This window comes from Anabrus simplex, chromosome 6 (genome assembly GCF_040414725.1).
Source record: "Anabrus simplex isolate iqAnaSimp1 chromosome 6, ASM4041472v1, whole genome shotgun sequence".
NCBI lineage: Eukaryota > Metazoa > Arthropoda > Insecta > Orthoptera > Tettigoniidae > Anabrus > Anabrus simplex.
Window position 1 is genome coordinate 43,131,282 of NC_090270.1, and position 20,589 is coordinate 43,151,870.

At 37.2% G+C, this 20,589-nt stretch overlaps 1 protein-coding gene across 11 annotated transcripts in view; it reads left to right on the forward strand.

Annotated features, from left to right (window-relative positions):
* promL (prominin-like) overlaps window positions 1-20,589 on the forward strand; it is a 707,766-nt gene that overhangs the window by 585,444 nt on the left and 101,733 nt on the right. For all 11 annotated transcript variants that reach the window (XM_067149728.2, XM_067149727.2, XM_067149722.2 and 8 more), the window contains 2 exons: window positions 8,719-8,805; window positions 13,548-13,763. In XM_067149728.2, coding sequence (XP_067005829.2) covers window positions 8,719-8,805; window positions 13,548-13,763 — 303 coding nt within the window. The remainder of the gene's footprint in view (window positions 1-8,718; window positions 8,806-13,547; window positions 13,764-20,589) is intronic.

The following is a 20,589-nucleotide window of genomic DNA, read 5'->3' on the forward strand; positions in this document are numbered from 1 at the left end:
AAATAATGGTAGTCTGTTTTGGTGTGCGATGCCATAATTTCAGAAACTCCTGATATAATCCGGCAAATGATTGTTTGACTAACCTGATATAACAAACAAACCCCGTGGCACTACAGCCCTTGAAGGGCCTTGGCCTACCAAGTGACCACTGCTCAGGCCAAAGGCCTGCAGATTACGAGGTGTCATATGGTCAGCACGACAAATTTTCTCGGCCGTTATTTTTGGCTTTCTAGACCGGGGCCGCTATCTCACCGTGATTGTGATTGTACGATTGCACGATTACAATCACAAGTTTACTGACATTAAGCAGGATATGGAAATCCTCAATGTTATGAATAAAGGACCCCTCCTTTATTCATTTGGACCAATATTTTAATCCAAATTACAATTTTAATGACATTTCCAAAAAACCAAACATTCTGTTTGACCTGCTCATTCATATTTTTTGAAACACAAAATCAAATAGTCAAGGTCCTATTTTTCGTTCTATTTACAGTACACTACTTAGGCAATCGTCTGTATTCCCGAATCCCTCAGCCCCGCCTTGAACCCCCCCACCATTCTTTCCGCTTCACTTCCTTCCTTCCTTCCTTCCTTCCTTCCTTCCTTCCTTCCTTCCTTCCTTCCTTCCTTCCCGCACCCTCTTTTCAAGGCTTCGTTAAAACCTCATCCACTCCACTCCTCATTCACGCTTCATTTAGCTTTGCTCAGCTTGTTGCAACACGAGGTGATTCCCATACAACATACGTCATTTAAGTATATTCTTCCCCCTAACACAAGTCTTTCTATTTTAGCTGTCATTTATCCAGGTCAACTGTACAGTTCGCATTGAACTGCGAAATCCAACCACCTTTAATTACTGTTATGTATTTAGACCTCCATGCGCAACAATTATCCTCTTTCAAGATTCTAAAAACAGAAGAGCCTTTCTGACATCGTGCATTGCATTCATGTATACTGAATACAGTATATGAATATCTTGAGAGGACAGCGTGACTTTGGCTCAGTTGAACTTTGAATAGAAAGCAGCATATTTATGGAGTCAGCCTTTATTGAACTTCTACGCATCATCCTTGACCAGCAATTTAAGGATCTCTATTGTAAACAACTTTTTAATGTGGTTCAGCGCATCGGATTTTTATGAATCTCTATCATAGAGCAACTTTTTAATGTAGTGCAGCACATCTCTTGAACCTTACCTTAATTTCTTACATGGTATGTATATTTATTTTTGTCATTGACAGTGCACTGTGTCTTAAATTACTTGAACTTTCAATGAAATTTTATTTTATGTAACCAGTCTTAACTTTAATTCTATGAGTTGCGCATGCAGTTTTTAAGACCTTTGTGTTAATACATTGTTTTTTTTCTTCGATGTATTTGTGTTGATTTGCTTTAAGGCTGATGATGACCTACACTATGCTGTATGTTGGCTTCCCATTCTACACACATTATTCGCATCCCTCTGACCTTTCTGGCACTATTTTTTTAAAAACATGATATTTGTTCATGGCATCGACCTCTGTAGATTTTTTGTCACTACTTTCACCATACGATAGGAACCTGCGTGTAAGTGGAATTGCGGAAGTGTAGTGTTAAATGTGAGGCAAGGAATGTTAAGGACGTCGCAGACTCCCAGTCCCCAGGCCAGGGATATTAATCATTTACAATTAAAAACCCCTGACCCGGCCGGGAATTGAACCTGGGACTGCCGGGTGACAGGCGGATGCGTTGCTCCCTACACCGTGGGGCCGGACTTTCTGGCACTATACTGTGTAAAAACACTAGTAAAACAACAGCATTAACAGTATTTACACAAAATTTAGCACATAAAACAATGCACTAATTCTATTGCTCACTTAAAAAAACCTAGTGACTTTTGTTTGTTTGGATTTGTTTGATTTAGAGAGTGAAACGTGTCGTCATAAACATTTGACTGAACTTCATCAAATCTTCTTAAATTTCCTACCATTCTGAAAGCTTCAATCGGTACAGGCTCTCCTCTTCATCATTGGATGGATTGGAATTTTGTAGCACTTCTTGTACAATCTCATGTCCTGTCAGATCTTATCATACTGTAACTTCAGTAACAGCAGCTAAATACATGTCACAACTGACATCAGTCGCTACTTCTTGTCATCGCTCAGGTTCCACGTGCATTCTAGTTATTCTGGAACAATTTCTACATTGGTTTCTTTATTTGCGAAACCTGCTTCACGGATGTAGTTTGCAGTTGTTCAGAGCATACCCATCCTACTCTCATTGAGAGTCGCAGAGATAAAGGCGAAGTCTGGTAACAATAGTGACTACCTGACCATAACTAGAAAATTGCAATTAAAATTCTTGGGAATTGTTTGAAGGCTTCAGTTGGTGGAACCATTACAAAAGCAACTTGCGATAAAATCCTGACTTCGAATGATCCAAATTTAAGCTTAGGAAATTCAAATTAAATACATTTTTCTTTTGCATTGATTAAAATGGGAATTTCAAGGGGAATAAACTTTTATTCTAATTAATCAGAGTCCACTGTATATGCAAAAAGAAGAAAAGAAGACTCTAAATAAACTTTCATTCGTAAGATATGATCTTCATTTCCGTGTTGACGTTTAACTAATAATGTAAAGTTTGAGGGAATGGTGAAACATCCCTCAAACTCTACAATAAACTTTCAGTGTATTCGGTTGTGTTCAGTACATGCAGTACATACCAGAAACATGTTAAATACAGAACAAAAATGACGAAACGGACACCATTGGAATCCGAACCCACAACTTTCTGATCTTGCCTCGGATGCTCGTTAGCTGTGCTATGATGGCCTAGGTCAGATTTGTTCTTTTGGAAAGAATCTAAGCTACCAGTCCAGCACTATTGCCATTTTGGGTATTTAGGTGAAAATTCAATATTTAAAAAAAAAAGTGCTTGCTATCAATATCTAAAAAAAAAAAAAAAAAAAAAAGAAAAAGAAAAAAAGAGGTGCTTGCTATCACATAACATTGAAAATTATAACATTATAATAAGTTTTTGCAGAATTATTGTTACTAGTTGACATAGTTAGAAGCGTGAATATAGTGAGTAAAGCGAAAAGTTAGTAACGACAGTTTAAAAGTAAAGAGAGCATAAAAATACTACTTACGTTGATTGGTGTATCAAATCTCGTCAGTGGGAGTGTTATCCAATACAGGCTATAAGTATAACTATAAGTAAATACTGGCTTAAATCTACTGCTTGAATTGATTCGGCGAGGTCAGCCACATTTGTTATTAATTCACTTTCCAAGAGTACATCGATCTGTTGGCGCCATGGAATAGTGGTCAACGAGCTTTTATTCGGGTGGTGAGCGCCATTTTGGTTCAGATTCCTGAGAGATAGGATTCACATAGGGAAGTAACCGCCGACCCGCTACAACCGCGAGAGATCTTTCTCCAACCTGCAAACGTCTTGCGATGGGGAAAATCTGGCATGAAGGTTGTCCTACAGAATCATACAGCAGATAATACACTCGGATCACATTAAAAAACCCATAATGGAGCACAAGAAAAACAAAATCATCATGTGCACTAAAAATGTGCCAAGGACATCCCAAAAGAAGAAATCACAGTCAGCTGCGACAGAAGATGTAACAGCTGGTTTCACAAAGAGTGTACCCTAATGACAACAACATAGTTTAACGCTCTGCATTCAAAAAAGAGATCGCTCCTGTGGATGTGTGATACCTGCAGAATACATCTGAAAATGAATGGTCTTACCCCTACGGCGACAACAAACCAAGAGATAGGCCAACAAGTCAAAGATCTAGCCATCAAAACAAACAATCCTGCAAAGATATAAAAAAAAGAACTTTAAGAAGCTTCCAATACCCTAATGAAAAAAATGACTCTCATTCTGGAGACACAACTACACCAGGTAGATCTAATAGCAGAAAGGCAAACTCAGAAAAACACCAAACCGCAAGGCAATGTAGAAACGTCAGAAGCAGCAAAACTGTACAGACCACCAATCAACTCCATTGAAACATTAACAGGACACAGTGGCGACCAACTAATGGACACATGGATACAATCAAACAAAGGCTGGCCCAGCCTACCCATAAAGAGGATCAACCATGATATTCCAACATGTGCAGAATCAAGTAAAATGATGAAGTACAGAAGAGACTCTGCAACATGGCATCGGAGGCCCCGAGATAGGAAAGCTGGAAACAGCACCGCAGACCGCTAGGACATTTGTTGGGAGACTAGACTCTGACACAGCGGAAGAGGACATAAAAGAACACCTAACATCAAATGGAATCACCAAGATCATCGGATGCGAACAACTACCCTCACGCTGCACAAGCAAGGCCTTCAGAATTGGTATACCGATGGAAGAAAGAAATTTAATTATGCATGCTGATCTTTGGCCAGACAGGGTAATTTACCATACCTTTCTATTTTGAAGGCAATAACCACATAGAAAAATCTACCCAAGAGGGTAAATCTGATAAAACTCTTAATACTGTGGAACGTAGAAGGCCTAAAAAGCACATTCAACAAAGCATCTGAAGACATCTGGTCAGAGTGTGACATCATGGTAACCACTCAGTCTTGCGAACCACTACTCAATCCACTTACTTGCAAAACCAAAGCTAAGAGGCAGACCAGAGGGAGGGGTCTCCAATTTCTACAAACCTTCATTTGGATCAGTTAATAAAATAGTTAAGGAAGACAACCCGGTAATAATGAAAACTTCAAAACTAACAACAATAGGATTATATATAATGTACGGCTCCTCCTTAGAAGACACAATAGAGATAATAGCTGAGTACATTGCCCGAACATAGTCAGACAAGAATATCATCCTGGCGGGAGATTTCAGTTGTAGAATCGACAAGCCCAGCAATAAAATGAGGGCCATGCTGAATATGCTATACAAAGAAGGATACACCCTGATCAACAAACCAGACGAAATAACCTATGTCGCTCATAACGGCACAAGTGTGATCGATCTAGTTTTTTTACAGAGAGAACATCTCCATAAGGAATCAAAGTGGTCTTTGGATGGCATCCACTACACCACTTACCAAACATATACCCATCAGGACGACCATCACATTCAAAGAACCCAAAGAAAATGCACCAAACAAAATAACCAAAAGAACTTCCAGAAAGATAGATGTCAATTCCTTAAACAACAACACTAGAGCAATATATGAAGCTAATCAGCATCTAAAAGCCAACAACATAAACCTGCGTTGGTAACAATACAAGAAGCCCTAAAAACTGCAACCATCCCGGTCATACAAAGGACAGCAAAACCATGGTTCGATACAGAATGCTATCTGCTGCAAAACGAAGTTCTGCAAACCCTACATGAGACCAAACTACATAAAGAAAGGACCATTCTGGAAACATATGCAGTCAAACGTAAAGAGTACAAAGCCATGCTGAAAGCAAAAAAAGCACTATATACAGAAAATCAAGCCCTTAGGGAGGCAGAAGAAGCACTTAAAGACCCTTTTGTAGCCACCAGGAGAAAGTCCAATAGAAAACAAGCAGAAATCCAGATGGAAGTATGGGAAAAGCTCTTCTCACAGATTCTGATCCTAGCACAATCACAAACTGCATATAATACTACCCACCGCACAGGAACTAGCCCAGTCTCACAATTCACAACAGAGGAAGTGAGAGCAGCAATAAAGGAGACAAAAGACAGGAAGGTGATCGGCCCAGATGGGATCTACAACGAGATGCTAAAAGACTCAGAAGAAACACTAAGTAGAACTATGGACAGACCTGTTCAGTAGATGCCTATCATCGGGGGAAATACCAGATGAATGGAGGAAATCAACAATAAAAGTCATCTACAAAGGTAAAGGCAAAAGCAACGACCCAAACTCATACCATGGTATTGCCCTGGAGAACAGCATTTTCAAAGTCTTTACAAACCTAATCCTCAAGAGACTCACTCCAGCACTAGATCCAATGATCCCTGAACAGCAATTTGGGTTCAGGAAAGGAAGGTCCTACCACCCATGCCATGAGCAATCTATTAAACGACGTAGAGGAAGCTCTTAGACATCCCAAAGGAATATTTCACACAGTATTCGTAGACTTCACCAAAGCTTTCGACTTATTGACCAGATCAGAGCTTGTTCAGAAACTAGAACATATGTTAACGGAGGACCATGAATTCACACGGGTAATAAGGAACATTTTGGCCTACAACAAAGTGAAAGTATGTGACGGAATATCAACTTCAAAAGAAATAATCCAGACAAATGGAGTTCTGCAAGGGGACCCACTGAGTCCCATCCTGTTTAACGTCGCGACAGTAGACATCACAATGATTCTAGAAGAAACAACTTCAGTTTCTCTCTATGTTTATGCAGGTGACATGGTCCTGGGTTCCCCAAACCGGCAAGAGCTACAGAAAGTACTAAACCACCTTCACAATTGGGCAGTTGATAACGATCTCAGCATAAACCAGAGAAAGACTGTACATGGCTTTCCAAAAAGGGGGAAAACTAGCAGCAGAAAACAAAATGACTCTCAGCAAAGAAGAACTCACGTCGGTTAATACCTACAAATACCTCGGCGTCACCCTGCAAACAACATGCCACTCTTTCAGACACCACATAAAGGAACGAGCAACAGTTGCCATCAGAGGAATATACGATCTGAAGAACATAACCAAACTCTCACTACGAACAGCAATGACACTCTTCCACGCCAAAATAACTCCCACTATCTGATACAGCCTAGAGCTAATATGGGAAAGGCTAACCACAACAGACCTCACCCCGATAGAAAAAGTGAAAGCACGATTCCTTAAGAGAGCACTGGGCATGGCAAGATCGTCACCGTCCAGACAAATCTATTATGAATTAGCAAGGGAACCTTTCTATATCGAAGACCTCCGATTCAAACTACACCTGCCATCTACCCTGCAAATGGAGAAGGTACTTGAGCAGAAGCATCTGAAGCAACAGGACATACCACTGGATTTTTACGCAACGTAAGCAATGACCGATAGACGATGGAGACAGGAAAATCAGGAACTAAGAAACGTAGGTACACGGCTTCCATCACAAAATTTGCAAAAACATAAAATATTATGAACTGAACAAAGAATGTATATTTCTCTGTGTGAGAAGCCATGCAACAAATACCACATAACACTGTGTAGTAACAGGGAAAAGAACATAGTTGACTATAGCTAAGACTAAACCGCCTCGAGCATCTGTAAATCGCAGTATATTGTGTGACAATATTTTATGCTTGTTTTGTAACCTTGAAACCTACTGTTGTATCCCATTATATGGCCATCTGGCTGCAATAAATTCTTATTAATAAGTTTTTGCAGTTTGCACAAGTATAATTTCTCATTTGTGCATTTTTGTGACAATTTTTATGTTCAACCTTACTGTAAGCTGTACTGTATGTATCGAGAAAAAGAAGAAAGAGAAGTTAGCAAGCGTTGTTTGTTTCCAAGTCTTTATGTTATTGTATAAATTGTGAAAGTTGTTTTGAGTGAATGAAAAATGAATCATATCTTCTCTGTTCTGTGAATCCATGAATTTCCTTGTGGTTTGTTTCAATTTATTTTTGCTGTCAAAGTCTGGATAGAATTGCTTCTTTTGTTGAAAGACCATCTTGAGTGCTTAGTGTGAAAGTAACATAACTACAAATCTTAAACTTTTTCAGGGGAGACAAAACAACATTTAAAAAAATATAATGTATATATTTTGCATAAGCCGGCCCCATGGTGTAGAAGTAGCATGCCTACCTTTTACCTGGAGGTCCCAGGTTTGATTCCTGGCCAGGTCAGGGATTTTTACCTGGATGTGAGGGCTGATTCGAGGTCCACTCAGCCGATATGATTACAATTGAGGAGCTATCTGATGGTGAGATAGTGGCCTCAGTCTAGAAAGCCAAGAAATAACGGCTGAGAAGATTCATCATGCTGATCACTCGACACCTCGTAATCTGCAGGCCTCCAGGCTGAGCAGCGGTCGCTTGGTAGTCTAAGGTCCTTGGGGGCTGTTGTGCCATGGGGTTTGGTTTATTTTTTGCATTTTCAACATAATATGGATGAGTGCATATTTATTATATCTTTAATAATGAAAACATCATATATATATATATATATATATATATATATATATTATGGAACATATTTAGAATGCATTTTGAACATAAGCAAAGTCGCTATTGCATTAATATAATTAATGAGATACATCCTGATGTAACCGAACAAGCTGATGGGGAAAAAAAAATAAAAGTGAAGTTTCATTATCTTTTGCTTCTCTGTACTAAGAAATACTTCTTTTTCTTAACTATCTTTTTCACTGCTATCACTACACAGGTCCTCTATTTCATTTTCTTGATTCTGTTTCTAATTGACATGTAGCAATGGTGGTATTCGGTACATATTATGTTTCTTTCACATTAGAAATGTTGGAATTTTATCACAACAAAATTCTGAACAGACAGTATGTTCACTTTGAAATGTACCATCATGTTTTGTAGTTACAAGGTGTATCAGACAAAAGACTGTTCGAAACTGAGTTACGATCTTTTGTCACCAAGTAGAAAAACATATTTCCTATGGCTTGATGTAAAAACCTAAAAATGTCGGTTTTTGTAGTAACGCTAGTTTCACACCAAGCTTTTAATATGTAGTGATTTTAGAGTTGTAAAAAAAAGTACTTTAATAGTATTATTTCTGTTCCTTTTACAGCTTTCTTCTGTGGACAAAAACGTCAGCTTGTTGAAGCTTGCAAATAATCTGAATGAGACTGCTGAACGTCCAGATCTGGATAAAAACGTAAGTTGTCGTGTTATTTTCTAGAAAGAATATATATTTAAAAATATAATTTTTATGAGTGTCAGATATACAATATATTTTAGTAGTTGAACTTCTTCTGCAATACGCTTGGGCTAGAAGATGATTTGTTGTGTTATGAAAGATACTAAATCAGTATACACCAGAGATGCTCAGCTGGACGCCCCCGGTTGAGGCTAGCTCAGTGCGGCCGGGCTGGCGTGACGTAAGTGCGGGCAGCTTACATAGCAAGCATACATCACAGTTAAGCTAGAAAGCGAAAGTACTTTGCAGGGAAGGGAACAGTGACGATTGATTGTTATTACGAAACTCTCCTCCACTGCTCAGCAAAATGCTGAATGGGGTACAGTATCTAAGAAGAAAAAAAGGAAGCTATAATTGCAAAAAAAATCCCACAATCTTTTCAAGATATTCTGGCTTGATTTATATTGCGCTTGATATAAACAGTTTTAATTTCGTATATTTCTTATATTTATACATTCAATTTACAGTTTACAATTTACAGAGATACAGGGTTTAAGCGTACAAGCTACGATTTACAATGTCTTGGATGGGAATGACAGTATTTCCCTTTCTACATGGTGAGGGAGTTTCATGACTGGTGGAGACATAGATATTTACTCTCCAGGATTAAAGTACAACAACAGCGTAAATTATCTACCAAATGATGTACATTATGCCTTCAAATAAATAACCTAATTGATGTTATTCCTGGTAAGCATGATTGGTGAGCTTATCTGATAACACCGGCCTGCAAAAAGAAATAATTTTCTCTCCGGCGAAAGGTTGAAGAGGTGATTTACCCTAATTTAGGTGTGTTGATTTCAAATATGTAGACCGTTTTTGCCTATCACATAAAGCTTTTTTTGCTGTTTGAAATCCAAATTTGACATATTGTTGTAATTTCAATAGAAAACATCATAATAGAGAATATATGTAATTTTAATGGGACATGATCAAATTGCAACAAATATACAAAAAAGTTGTAGTCGGTCTTGAAAGTTCTGACTCTGAAAGCAGTTGGCATGAATTAGAAGTTCATGATATTTCTAGGGATCAACTGTAAGCTGACTCAAACCAATATATATATATGTTATAAAAAGTTAGATATACGCAAATAAAAACCTGAAATACTTAAAATAAAAATAAAAAATAACATAAAAAACACAAATTAACCATTTTTAAAACTGCCATTGGAGGTCCAAAGCCCTTGTAAGATAACATGATGGGAAATGTTTTTCATGGCCTCTTAAAAGTATTTGTTTAAATGCTAATTGGAGGAAGCTTTTAAGCAAACGGTGAACCAAATGTTACTGTACATGCAACTTGTAATCAGTATTTTGAACTCTGAGCGAGCTTCAGCATGGCTCAGTGATCTGTGCCATCATGGCAACATTGCACGACCTACATTGCACTGGCCAGCTACTGATCCATATCATTCTACCCAATACAAATACAAATACAAATTCAAATTGAAACTGAAAAAGTGAATTCATTTATGTATTTGACTGTCCTACAGCATAACCATTGAATATATAAAGAACACAACAAACTCAAGAATGTAAGTTTCCAACCACCCCAAGTTGAGAAAAAGTTATCTAAAAAAGTTGATGATAACGTTTTTTCTTGAAAATATAAAATTCTGAAATTTATAAATTATATATAAAATATCCCAGTGTATAATATACAGTATTAGATTTTGGATTTGGTCAAATGACTGATTTTTGAGGAACAGTGTCTTAAGTTGACGCATGGGTGAAACCCGCTTGAAAACCGGCACTTTTTGTGTTCCATCTGTGATAAAAATATTAAAATATAAATTAAAAATTTAAAACCTACATGACCCAATGTAAAATTAAACTAGGAAAATGATGGTGAGGTACACGTAATATTTTGGTCGACATTAAGCAGTATTACATGTAACTAATCTCATTATTAGACCCGTATTGAACTATGCTACAAATTAGTATTGAAAAGGTGGATCAAAATAACCAACAAATTGTTAGTATATCATTAAGCAGTATGTTCGGAGCTATCAGTGGAGAGATGGTGTGAAGCGACGTTAGTAGCTGAATAAGTATAAATGGAGTTTAAGCAAGAAAGATCACAATATGAAGATTAGGTTGGTATTCAAGAGGACAAATTTGGGCAAATATTCATTTATAGAAAGAGGAATTAGGGAGTGGAATAATTTATCAAAGACCACCTGTGGGTGGGGACGCAAACGAAGAATACACCCACGGTATCCCTTGCCTGTCGTAAGAGGTGACTAAAAGGGGCGACCAAGGGATGATTGAATTAGAACCATGAGACTACTTGTAATTAGTACCATCACGTGAGAAACACCATGGGTCACATTTACTTGTGAGTAAAGGCCTACCAGTATGTTAGGTACACAATAGCTTTGTGATTAGTAGCAACAGAGGGTGAATCAGTATGGGTTTACAGTACTCGTGATTAGTACTACTATATGCTGAATACCACAGTCTTATGTTGCCTGTGATAAGTACTATTGTGAGAAATACCACAGGTCTGGGCATTGCCTGTGATTAGTACCCACTATGTCAGGAACACCATGGGATGGTATGAGTCCCTGTAATTAGTATACCTATGTGAGGAACATGGTGGGTTTGTGTTGCCTATGACTGGCACCATTATGCAAGAAACACCATACATCTCCATCACCTGTGTGTATATTACATTACCTGTGAGTAGTACCACAATGTGTGGAACACCGTAAGTCTGCATTATTCATGATTAGTACCGCTACATGAGAAATACTATGGTTCTTACTTTCCTAGCGATAAGTACCATTATGAGGGGCTGTTGACCTGGATTTTGGACCCCTTTAGACAACGAGCATCATCGATTCAGGATTGCACTTTGGAAACAGCCTTTTCGTTAGTATGTACTATTGTTTTAAGATAGTTTCTGGGAAGGTGGGGCATTGCGGATCGAATCTACTGATCGTTTTGAGTTCATGATCATTGTTTATAGTCTCTTTTTTTGAATTCTAGACACCGGATTAATTTTGAAATTATTTTTAACTTTCAGTATTGCGAGTTGGATCTGCTGATTATTTTAAATTCACATTCATCCATTCATTTTTCATCATCACGTTTTAAATTCTGGTCAGTGGATGACTTTCGGACTTTCAAATTGTCATTACATTTCGTCTCATTTCATAGCGTTAGGGGCTGATGACCTAAATGTTAGGCCCCTTTATACATCAAGCATCATCAATTTATCAAAGAAAATGTTGAGGAAATTTCTAACTTCTTTGAAGTTGTTTAAGTAAAGACTAGGTAAACAAATGATAGGGAATCTGCTACCTGCAACAGTCCTGAGTGCATATTGGTTGTTAATTGAATGAATGTCAGGATTTATTTTGTGAAAGAGTTAGTAAAGAATGAAGACACCAGTGTAACAAAATGCAGTATGTCTTGAGTGGTAAATGTGTAGCTGATGATCTGCATACGAGAAGCGTTCAATATATAATGCAACACATTTTATTTCTTGGCCAATTTTGGTTTTAAAAAAATGGAATTTTGTTTGGGACATCTTTGAATATTCTCGCTTTGTCTCATAGAGTTTCATTAATTTCCGATAGGTAGCAGCGCTATAACTAGCATTCAAAATGGCATCTGTAACGGAGGTGAGTACAAAACAGAGAGCAGTTATTGAGTTTCTTTTGGTGGAAAACCAGGGCATCACAGGTATTCAAAGGCACTTGCAAAATGTCTACGGAGACCTGGCAGTGGACAAAAGAACGGTGACCCTTCTCCACGACAACGCAAGACCTCACACAAGTCTGCACACCCGATTGGGCCTCACAAAACTTCAATGGACTGTTGTTCCTCATCCACCCTACAGCCTGGATCTCGCGCTTATGACTTCCAACTGTTTGTCTCAATGGAGGATGCACTCTGCAGGAAGCACTATGTGGATGATGGCGAAGTTATCGATGCGGCATGACATTGGCTCTGACATCGACCAGTTGAGTGGTACCATGCAGGCATACAGGCCCTCACATTACAGTGGCGTAAAGCCGTAGCATTGAACGGAGATTATGTTGAAATACAGGGTATGCAGCAAAAGGTTTGGGGAATAACATGGTGTATCTGAATCCTCAATAAAACTAACCTGCTTTTAGAAAGAAAATGTGTTGTGTTACATATTGAACTCCCTTCATAATTAATTATTCACCTTCATTTTAGTTTTAGATTTTAAAAATATTTTTCTGGCTTAGTAGTTACTAAGAGAGCCTCCGTGGCTCAGACGACAGCGCGTCGGGCTCTTACCGCTGGATACTGTGGTTCAAATCCCAGTCACTCCATGTGAGATTTGTGCTGGACAAAGCGGAGGCGGGACAGGTTTTCCTTGAGGTACTCCGGTTTTCCCTGTCATCTTTAATTCCAGCAACACTCTCCATTGTCATTTCATAGCATCGTCAGTCATTAATAAATCACTTTGGGAGTGGCGACCCCATCGTACTAATAGCCTATATCTGCTTCATTCATCACATCCCTGACCCGGTCATTGACTGGAAAACAGGTTGTAGGTTAAAAAAAAAAAAAAGTAGCTACTAAATGCTAACCATGGTAATTATTTCAAATTAAAAAAAAAAATAATGCTTTGAAGGGTTAAGTGAATAAACTGTGTTCAGTATGTTTGTGTTGGCTGTAAAGTTATTTGATTTAAAAAAAATGTTTAATTGTGTTTAGACTCAGAAGTCCTTGAGGTCTTATTCAGAGCAGCTGAGGAAACTTCATACTGAAAAGATACAGGAGATACTGGTAAAAGCCGGGAAGTTGAACGAGACTGCTCATGCATTAGAAGAGAACATGCAATTATTTGAATCTGTGAACAAGACACTTGACGAAATTGAAGAAGCACAAAAGCTCTTGAATTCCAGTAAGGTAACAGAAGAAATGTCACAGGTTCGTACAATCTTTTAATATCTTGGATTGTAACTTTAAATATTTACTGTTAGTGTAGGGTGACTATATTTCCAAAATAAATAAAAGAGCAGGACACCAATTAACCCTTAACTACAGACATTAACATTTTGTATGTAGTTACTGACATGCGGTCCCATGGATGACTACTAGAAATATGGGTTAGAAAATGCCAAATAATTAATTTTGATGTATTAACTATATATTCTAATAAAACGTACATTACTGAAATAAAATACATAAAACATAAGCAGTTAATAGCAATATTAAAACTCCAAATTAATATTATTGCAAAGTTGCAGCTTCTTTATTACAAAACAAGAGGCTTCGGGAATGGCTGAGTATTCACAGTCTGTAACACACATTTACATAACTGCATCCTAAACCTAGTGTTCACACAACGGAGCATATTAAAAGGGTGCTTGGAATAATCATCACATACAATAGAAAAAGTTGTGCAACACTTCCTTTCCCCTTATACATCAAACCCCCTTATACATCAAACCCCCCTTCCAAGATTTTTGTAACACATGAGCCTCTTTGTTTTAGAAAATACAGGCTCGTCGGTCTCATTTTTGACAGTACAGATTATCATCCATATGCCAATTCATTGTCAATGTCTGTACTTTACAAAGAAAAGTAAACTCATGATCTCGTCCCAACGTGCTGCGGCTCCTTTCTGGCACACTCCCAATGGAGGCGAGTTGCATGTACCATTTTAACCGTATGCCAGCCCCCCTGCCATTTTGAAATCTGTGGCAGTACTGGGAATTGAACCCAGGCCTCTGAGGACGGCAGGTATCGGTGCTAACTACCACATTATGGAAGTGGACAATTCACATATGAGGAATATAAAGAATCGCAAGTTTCACTTGCAGAAAACACTGGCAGCTTTGATTACAGTGGGAACCCAGAGAAGACTGGAAGTTAGGAAGCTAGACAGAGAAAGAGATTTTTAAGACCACTGATCCAAGCGAAGGTCGCAAAATTCGGGGTTGAATGGTCCCAGGGACCTCGCATCAATTAACACTTTCAGCACTACCATATTTTAACATGGACCCTGGCAGTGAACTGGGTCTTTTTCCTGAATGTTAATGCATTCTTGAACAACAGTGAAACAAAGTACGTACCTCATTTTTGTAACATAGGAAGGTGTCAGCCATCCAAAATGAAGGTGTTAATCAGGAAGTATACATGTAAAGTAATATTATTATACTAGTCTTATGAAAAGCATAAAAAAAGTCCAGAAAAAACTTTTACATTCAAGTTATACCAATGAAATGAAATGGTGTATGGCTTTTAGTGCCGGGAGTGTCCGAGGACATGTTCGGCTCGCCAGATGTAGGTCTTTTTATCGGGCACCCGTAGGCGACCTGCGCGTCGTGATGAGGATGATATGATGATTAAGACAACACATGCACCCAGTCCTCATGCCAGTGAAATTAACCAAGTTATACCAATAAGCTTGCTCAAACAAAAAAATGAATCCTTTCATGTGGCTACTTACACTACAAATAAACACAATTACATCTGAAATACAAAATTCACCTGTTTAGGAATAGTAGCCCTGAAAACATTGGGCTATGCACAGTCCAACCTTGCACTCCTAACACCACCATCTTCTTTCTCTTTGTGGTGCAGGTGAATCATCAGCCTGCATCTCATCGTCTAAACGAAAAAATAAGCCCAAATTTGTGGAGAGGTGAAGTATTTCTATAGTTTGTATTCAGAATAAAATAATGCAGCTAAAACCCTGCATTCATAAGTGAAATAACAAATAAAAATCTTGCCCGAACTATCACTCTATATGTTACCTGGTTCGTAAGCAGAGTCGTCATCACTGTCACCCTTTTCTGAACTTGCACCTCCCTATAAAGTATCCAAGATGTTACTGCCATTGAGCTGGCTTGAGGACATGGTTGTACAGTAACACAGCTGACAGAGCGACAAATTTGGCACACTCAGCACCTGGTGCAGCAAGTGCTTCGGTAGAGGACACAGCAAGGAGTAAGTGCCCCTTTTATTGTTTGATTTTGAACTTCCTGATAACCGCTGCATTCTAGTGGACACTGGATAAACTACTACTGCCAAACGAGGGGCGGGAACCATATGGGATATTTACAGCTGCCTATAAACGTGCAAAAATCACGCCCATATATCCGTATGGGCATAATGTTTAAAAAGTGTTAAGGGTTAAAGTTGATATGAATCAAATAAAAATTTATTCTAAACGTGGTTTCTTAACGTACTATGCATTTATATAATGTCAGCAACCAACATGTCCTGTTTTATTAAAAATAATAAATACAATATTATTTACAATAACTAGGCTACAATGCTAAAAAGATAAAGATGTTCCACCTATTCAATACAATAATATTGTTGCACGAATTAATGTAGCAACATTGGGACTGGTTTCGACATATGTCCATGTCATCATCAGCCGACACAAAAATGGCAAGAAGTCAACACAATTGTAACACTTATGACACTTTTCTTGAATTAAAAATAGCAGTTCATGTAGAGTTTTTGAACACTTGCTGTAGATCTTGAGGTTAAAAAAATGATGCAGTATAATTCACAATTGTTGTTATTCAAGGAATAAAATTTGTTGCTAGGACAAATGATATGATTTTGTTTTAGTACAGTAGAAGTCCGTTATAGCGAGAATTCATAATGGCGAAAAATTTACTCGCTATAACGGATTGTCGTTATATCCGATTTTTGTATAAAAGTTGGAAAACCCCCATATACATTAAAATCGGTATGAAACGGCAATCAGTTTGTTCAAAACTTGCATTTCCGCAGATGATATCCACACTACGGCTTACTTATTTGTTATTTTTCGAAATCCGATACTACATGAAAGTGTACGTTCAATTTCATTCTGAAAAAAAAATATAGTTCCGTATTTCTCTGAATCCAAGATGAATCCCACTTTTTCCTTCAAAAAAATGTAAATCAGACTCAAAAAGTATTATGTAAAATCATATGAATGCCTTTGTTGTACAGTAGGCCTACTTTTTGTATAAAAGTCGGAAAACCCCCATATACATTAAAATCGGAATGAAACGGCAATCGGTTTGATCAAAATTTGCGTTTCCGCAGATGATATCCACACTACGGCTTACTTGTTATTTTTTGAAATCCGATACTACATGAAAGTGTATGTTTAATTTTATTCTGAAAAAAATGTAGAACCGTATTTCTCTGAATCCAAGATGAACCCCACTTTTTCCTTCAAAAAAATGAAAATCAGGCTCAAAAAGTACTATGTAAAATCATATGAATGCCTGTGTTGTACAGTAGGCCTAGGCATTTTTAGACTATGTTTAGACGCCGAGCATTAACTTTCGTCATGACCTTTCTTTTTTTGTGGCTGCACAATTATTCTTTATTTCCGTGGGTTTAAGGACCATTAACTTAAAATTAGCATCATAATAGCAAAGAGAAACCATTGAAAATTTGCCGGCAATACCTATTCCATGCGTTTCTACAATACGGCGATCCATCAGGTAATTATTCTCGCTCTCTATAAAACTGTTACTTTTACCCAGCGTCAGATATAACCGGCTACCGCTACACGCATGTCTCACTTGCCGGGTTCGGCCAAATTCAGCGGCTAGCGATGTATAGGCCTGATTATTATTTATAAGCTTCATGTCCGTATTGATTGGTATCACTATATAGAAATAATATGAATCACCACCTTATCAATACACTATTTTATTTACTACCAAACTGGTAAATAGGGTCAATACCGGTTTCGACCCCTAAGGGGTCATCCTCAGTTGACACATATAAATATCTATAAAAACATCACATATAATAGTTAAAGTTTAAAATTGATGTGTCGTTAGTATACTGGTAAGTACATATGCATGTATTATGGAATTTATAAGTTTGTTCTATTAGAGCTATTATGTAGATTTTCTGTTTCTTTGTAAACAGTATCAAAAGTATTGTATTGGATGTGGTTCATCCATTTGACAAAATGCTAGTGGATTGAATATGTACATTTGCTGAGAGGTACATGCTATTCTATTTTACAATTTTGTTTTACATAATATGGGGTAAAATTATTACATTTGCACATATATGGTGATATTAGGTACAATGTAGGGTGTTAAAGATGTACTATTTGAATTTTCAGTATCCTGATTACATTTCATGTAGTGGTTGTAAGGTTTACTGATTCACTTGTTTAGTTCAGTTAAATACATAATGACCTTGTTGGTCAGACATAATAATCATCTAACATACAACATATACAGAAAGCCTACCCATACATCAAATACAATAAAAACAGACTCCACCCACCCACACACTCACAAAAAAGCCGCATACTACAGCATGATACACAGGGCATATAACATTCCACTTTCAAAGAAAGATTTGAACAAAGAACTAAACATAATTCATGAAATAGCCAAACAAAATGGTTATAAAAGAGTAATGATAAACCATATCATCAACAAAGTAAAAAACCAACCAAAAACTAAGTTAACCAGAATCACCAAAGATAAAAAAGAATACGCACTATTCACTTACAACAATAACCATATACACCCCATAACCAACATTTTCAAAAAACAAGGCCTAAAAATAGCATACAAAACTACACACAATAACACCAACATATTATACAATTCTAAATCAGTCAATAACATAAACAAATACAACCACTCAGGAGTGTACCGTCTAAAATGCAATGATTGCCAAGCCAGTTATGTAGGGCTTACTGGTAGAAGTTTTTCAATAAGATACAACGAACACGTAAATGCCGTTAGACATAGACACTTCTCAGCCATGGGACAACACATCAACGATCAGAAACATAAGTTTACAGACATCAGTAATGATATGCAAATCCTCAAAATAAACCCAAAAAGCCCCTTGCTCAGTATACTAGAAGAATTCTATATAAACTTAGACAAATACGTTAATCCAAATTCCAACTTGAACGATAACATAGACAGAAATAATATTCTTTTTCATACAGTTATTCCCCTCCTGAAAGATTATTATTTAAAAAGAATAGATAAACAAAAATCCATAAATACAAATCTACCGCTCCAAGACCTCCCCTCCTTTAATCCCACTCCCGTTACAAGCGCTCCACCCATCCCTTCAAGCCTCCCCTCTACCGCCGTAAACTATAACCTCAGAGCAACACGCTACAGATCTCAACAGACAGCCATACAGAGCACACGATCCCAACAGCCAACGTAAGTAATACGATATATACTTGCCATTACATTCTTTCGATACATTATCTCACACACTTATTATTTCTACTTACAGATATATTAATTTACAACACGTCTCCACGATACAACCAACGTACAACCTAATTTAGATATACGACATCCAATATGCACTTCATCTCTTAATAGTGACCTACTCAACCTGTATTCGACACGCGACAAGATGAGAACATTTTCTCAATGATATTCAAGATTTCCAACTACAACAGCAGTATCCTACAAAATTACCAGTTATTACTAGAATATATTATGCAATTTCACTCGTAACGCGTACAGCATGTGATCGATCCTATTCAAGTAAACATATATATTTTTAATGGACCAGCCGTTAACTACAACACAACAACCTACAGTACTGTCACCAATTTATATTTATATTTCATTTAGATTTTTTGAATATGCACATAGCACCACATATCAATACCATTATCTAATGTATTTTAAATAGGTATTTCATACCGGTTTTAGCCCCAAAGTTTTATTTTAACAAGACTTTTATATGTCTAACAAAATAAAGTGTCAAGACACAATTCTATTTTAAGACTGAAAACGGGAATAAGAGGTGCTACAAACTTATATATTAATATTAAGGATTCATGTTAACTAGGTATTACATACCAATATTTTAATCATAAGAATTCAAACCAACAAGGTCATTATGTATTTAACTGAACTAAACAAGTGAATCAGTAAACCTTACAACAACTACATGAAATGTAATCAGGATACTGAAAATTCAAATAGTACATCTTTAACACCCTACATTGTACATAATATCACCATATATGTGCAAATGTAATAATTTTACCCCATATTATGTAAAACAAAATTGTAAAATAGAATAGCATGTACCTCTCAGCAAATGTACATATTCAATCCACTAGCATTTTGTCAAATGGATGAACCACATCCAATACAATACTTTTGATACTGTTTACAAAGAAACAGAAAATCTACATAATAGCTCTAATAGAACAAACTTATAAATTCCATAATACATGCATATGTACTTACCAGTATACTAACGACACATCAATTTTAAACTTTAACTATTATATGTGATGTTTTTATAGATATTTATATGTGTCAACTGAGGATGACCCCTTAGGGGTCGAAACCGGTATTGACCCTACTTACCAGTTTGGTAGTAAATAAAATAGTGTATTGATAAGGTGGTGATTCATATTATTTCTATATAGTATAGGCCTGATTGCGGACGTTGAAGGTCAACGAACGAGTTTATTGCGCCACGGTATGGCCATTGTGCCCTTGCGTTTTTCGTGCACATACCTCACAATTTCATCTTCGACTTCTTTAAAGCGTCCTTGTTGCGGAGCACTGAATGCATTTTTTTGTACAGTAGGCTTATGCATTTTTCACGCTAATACCAAATATTGGCTTTAGTTAGGCCTATGCCGTATTTTCTTGCGGCTGCACAATTAGTCTACATTTACGAGTGTTTAATAACCATTAACTTAAAATTGGCATCATAATATCGACTAGAACCCGTTGAAAATTTGCCGGCAATATCTTTTCCATGT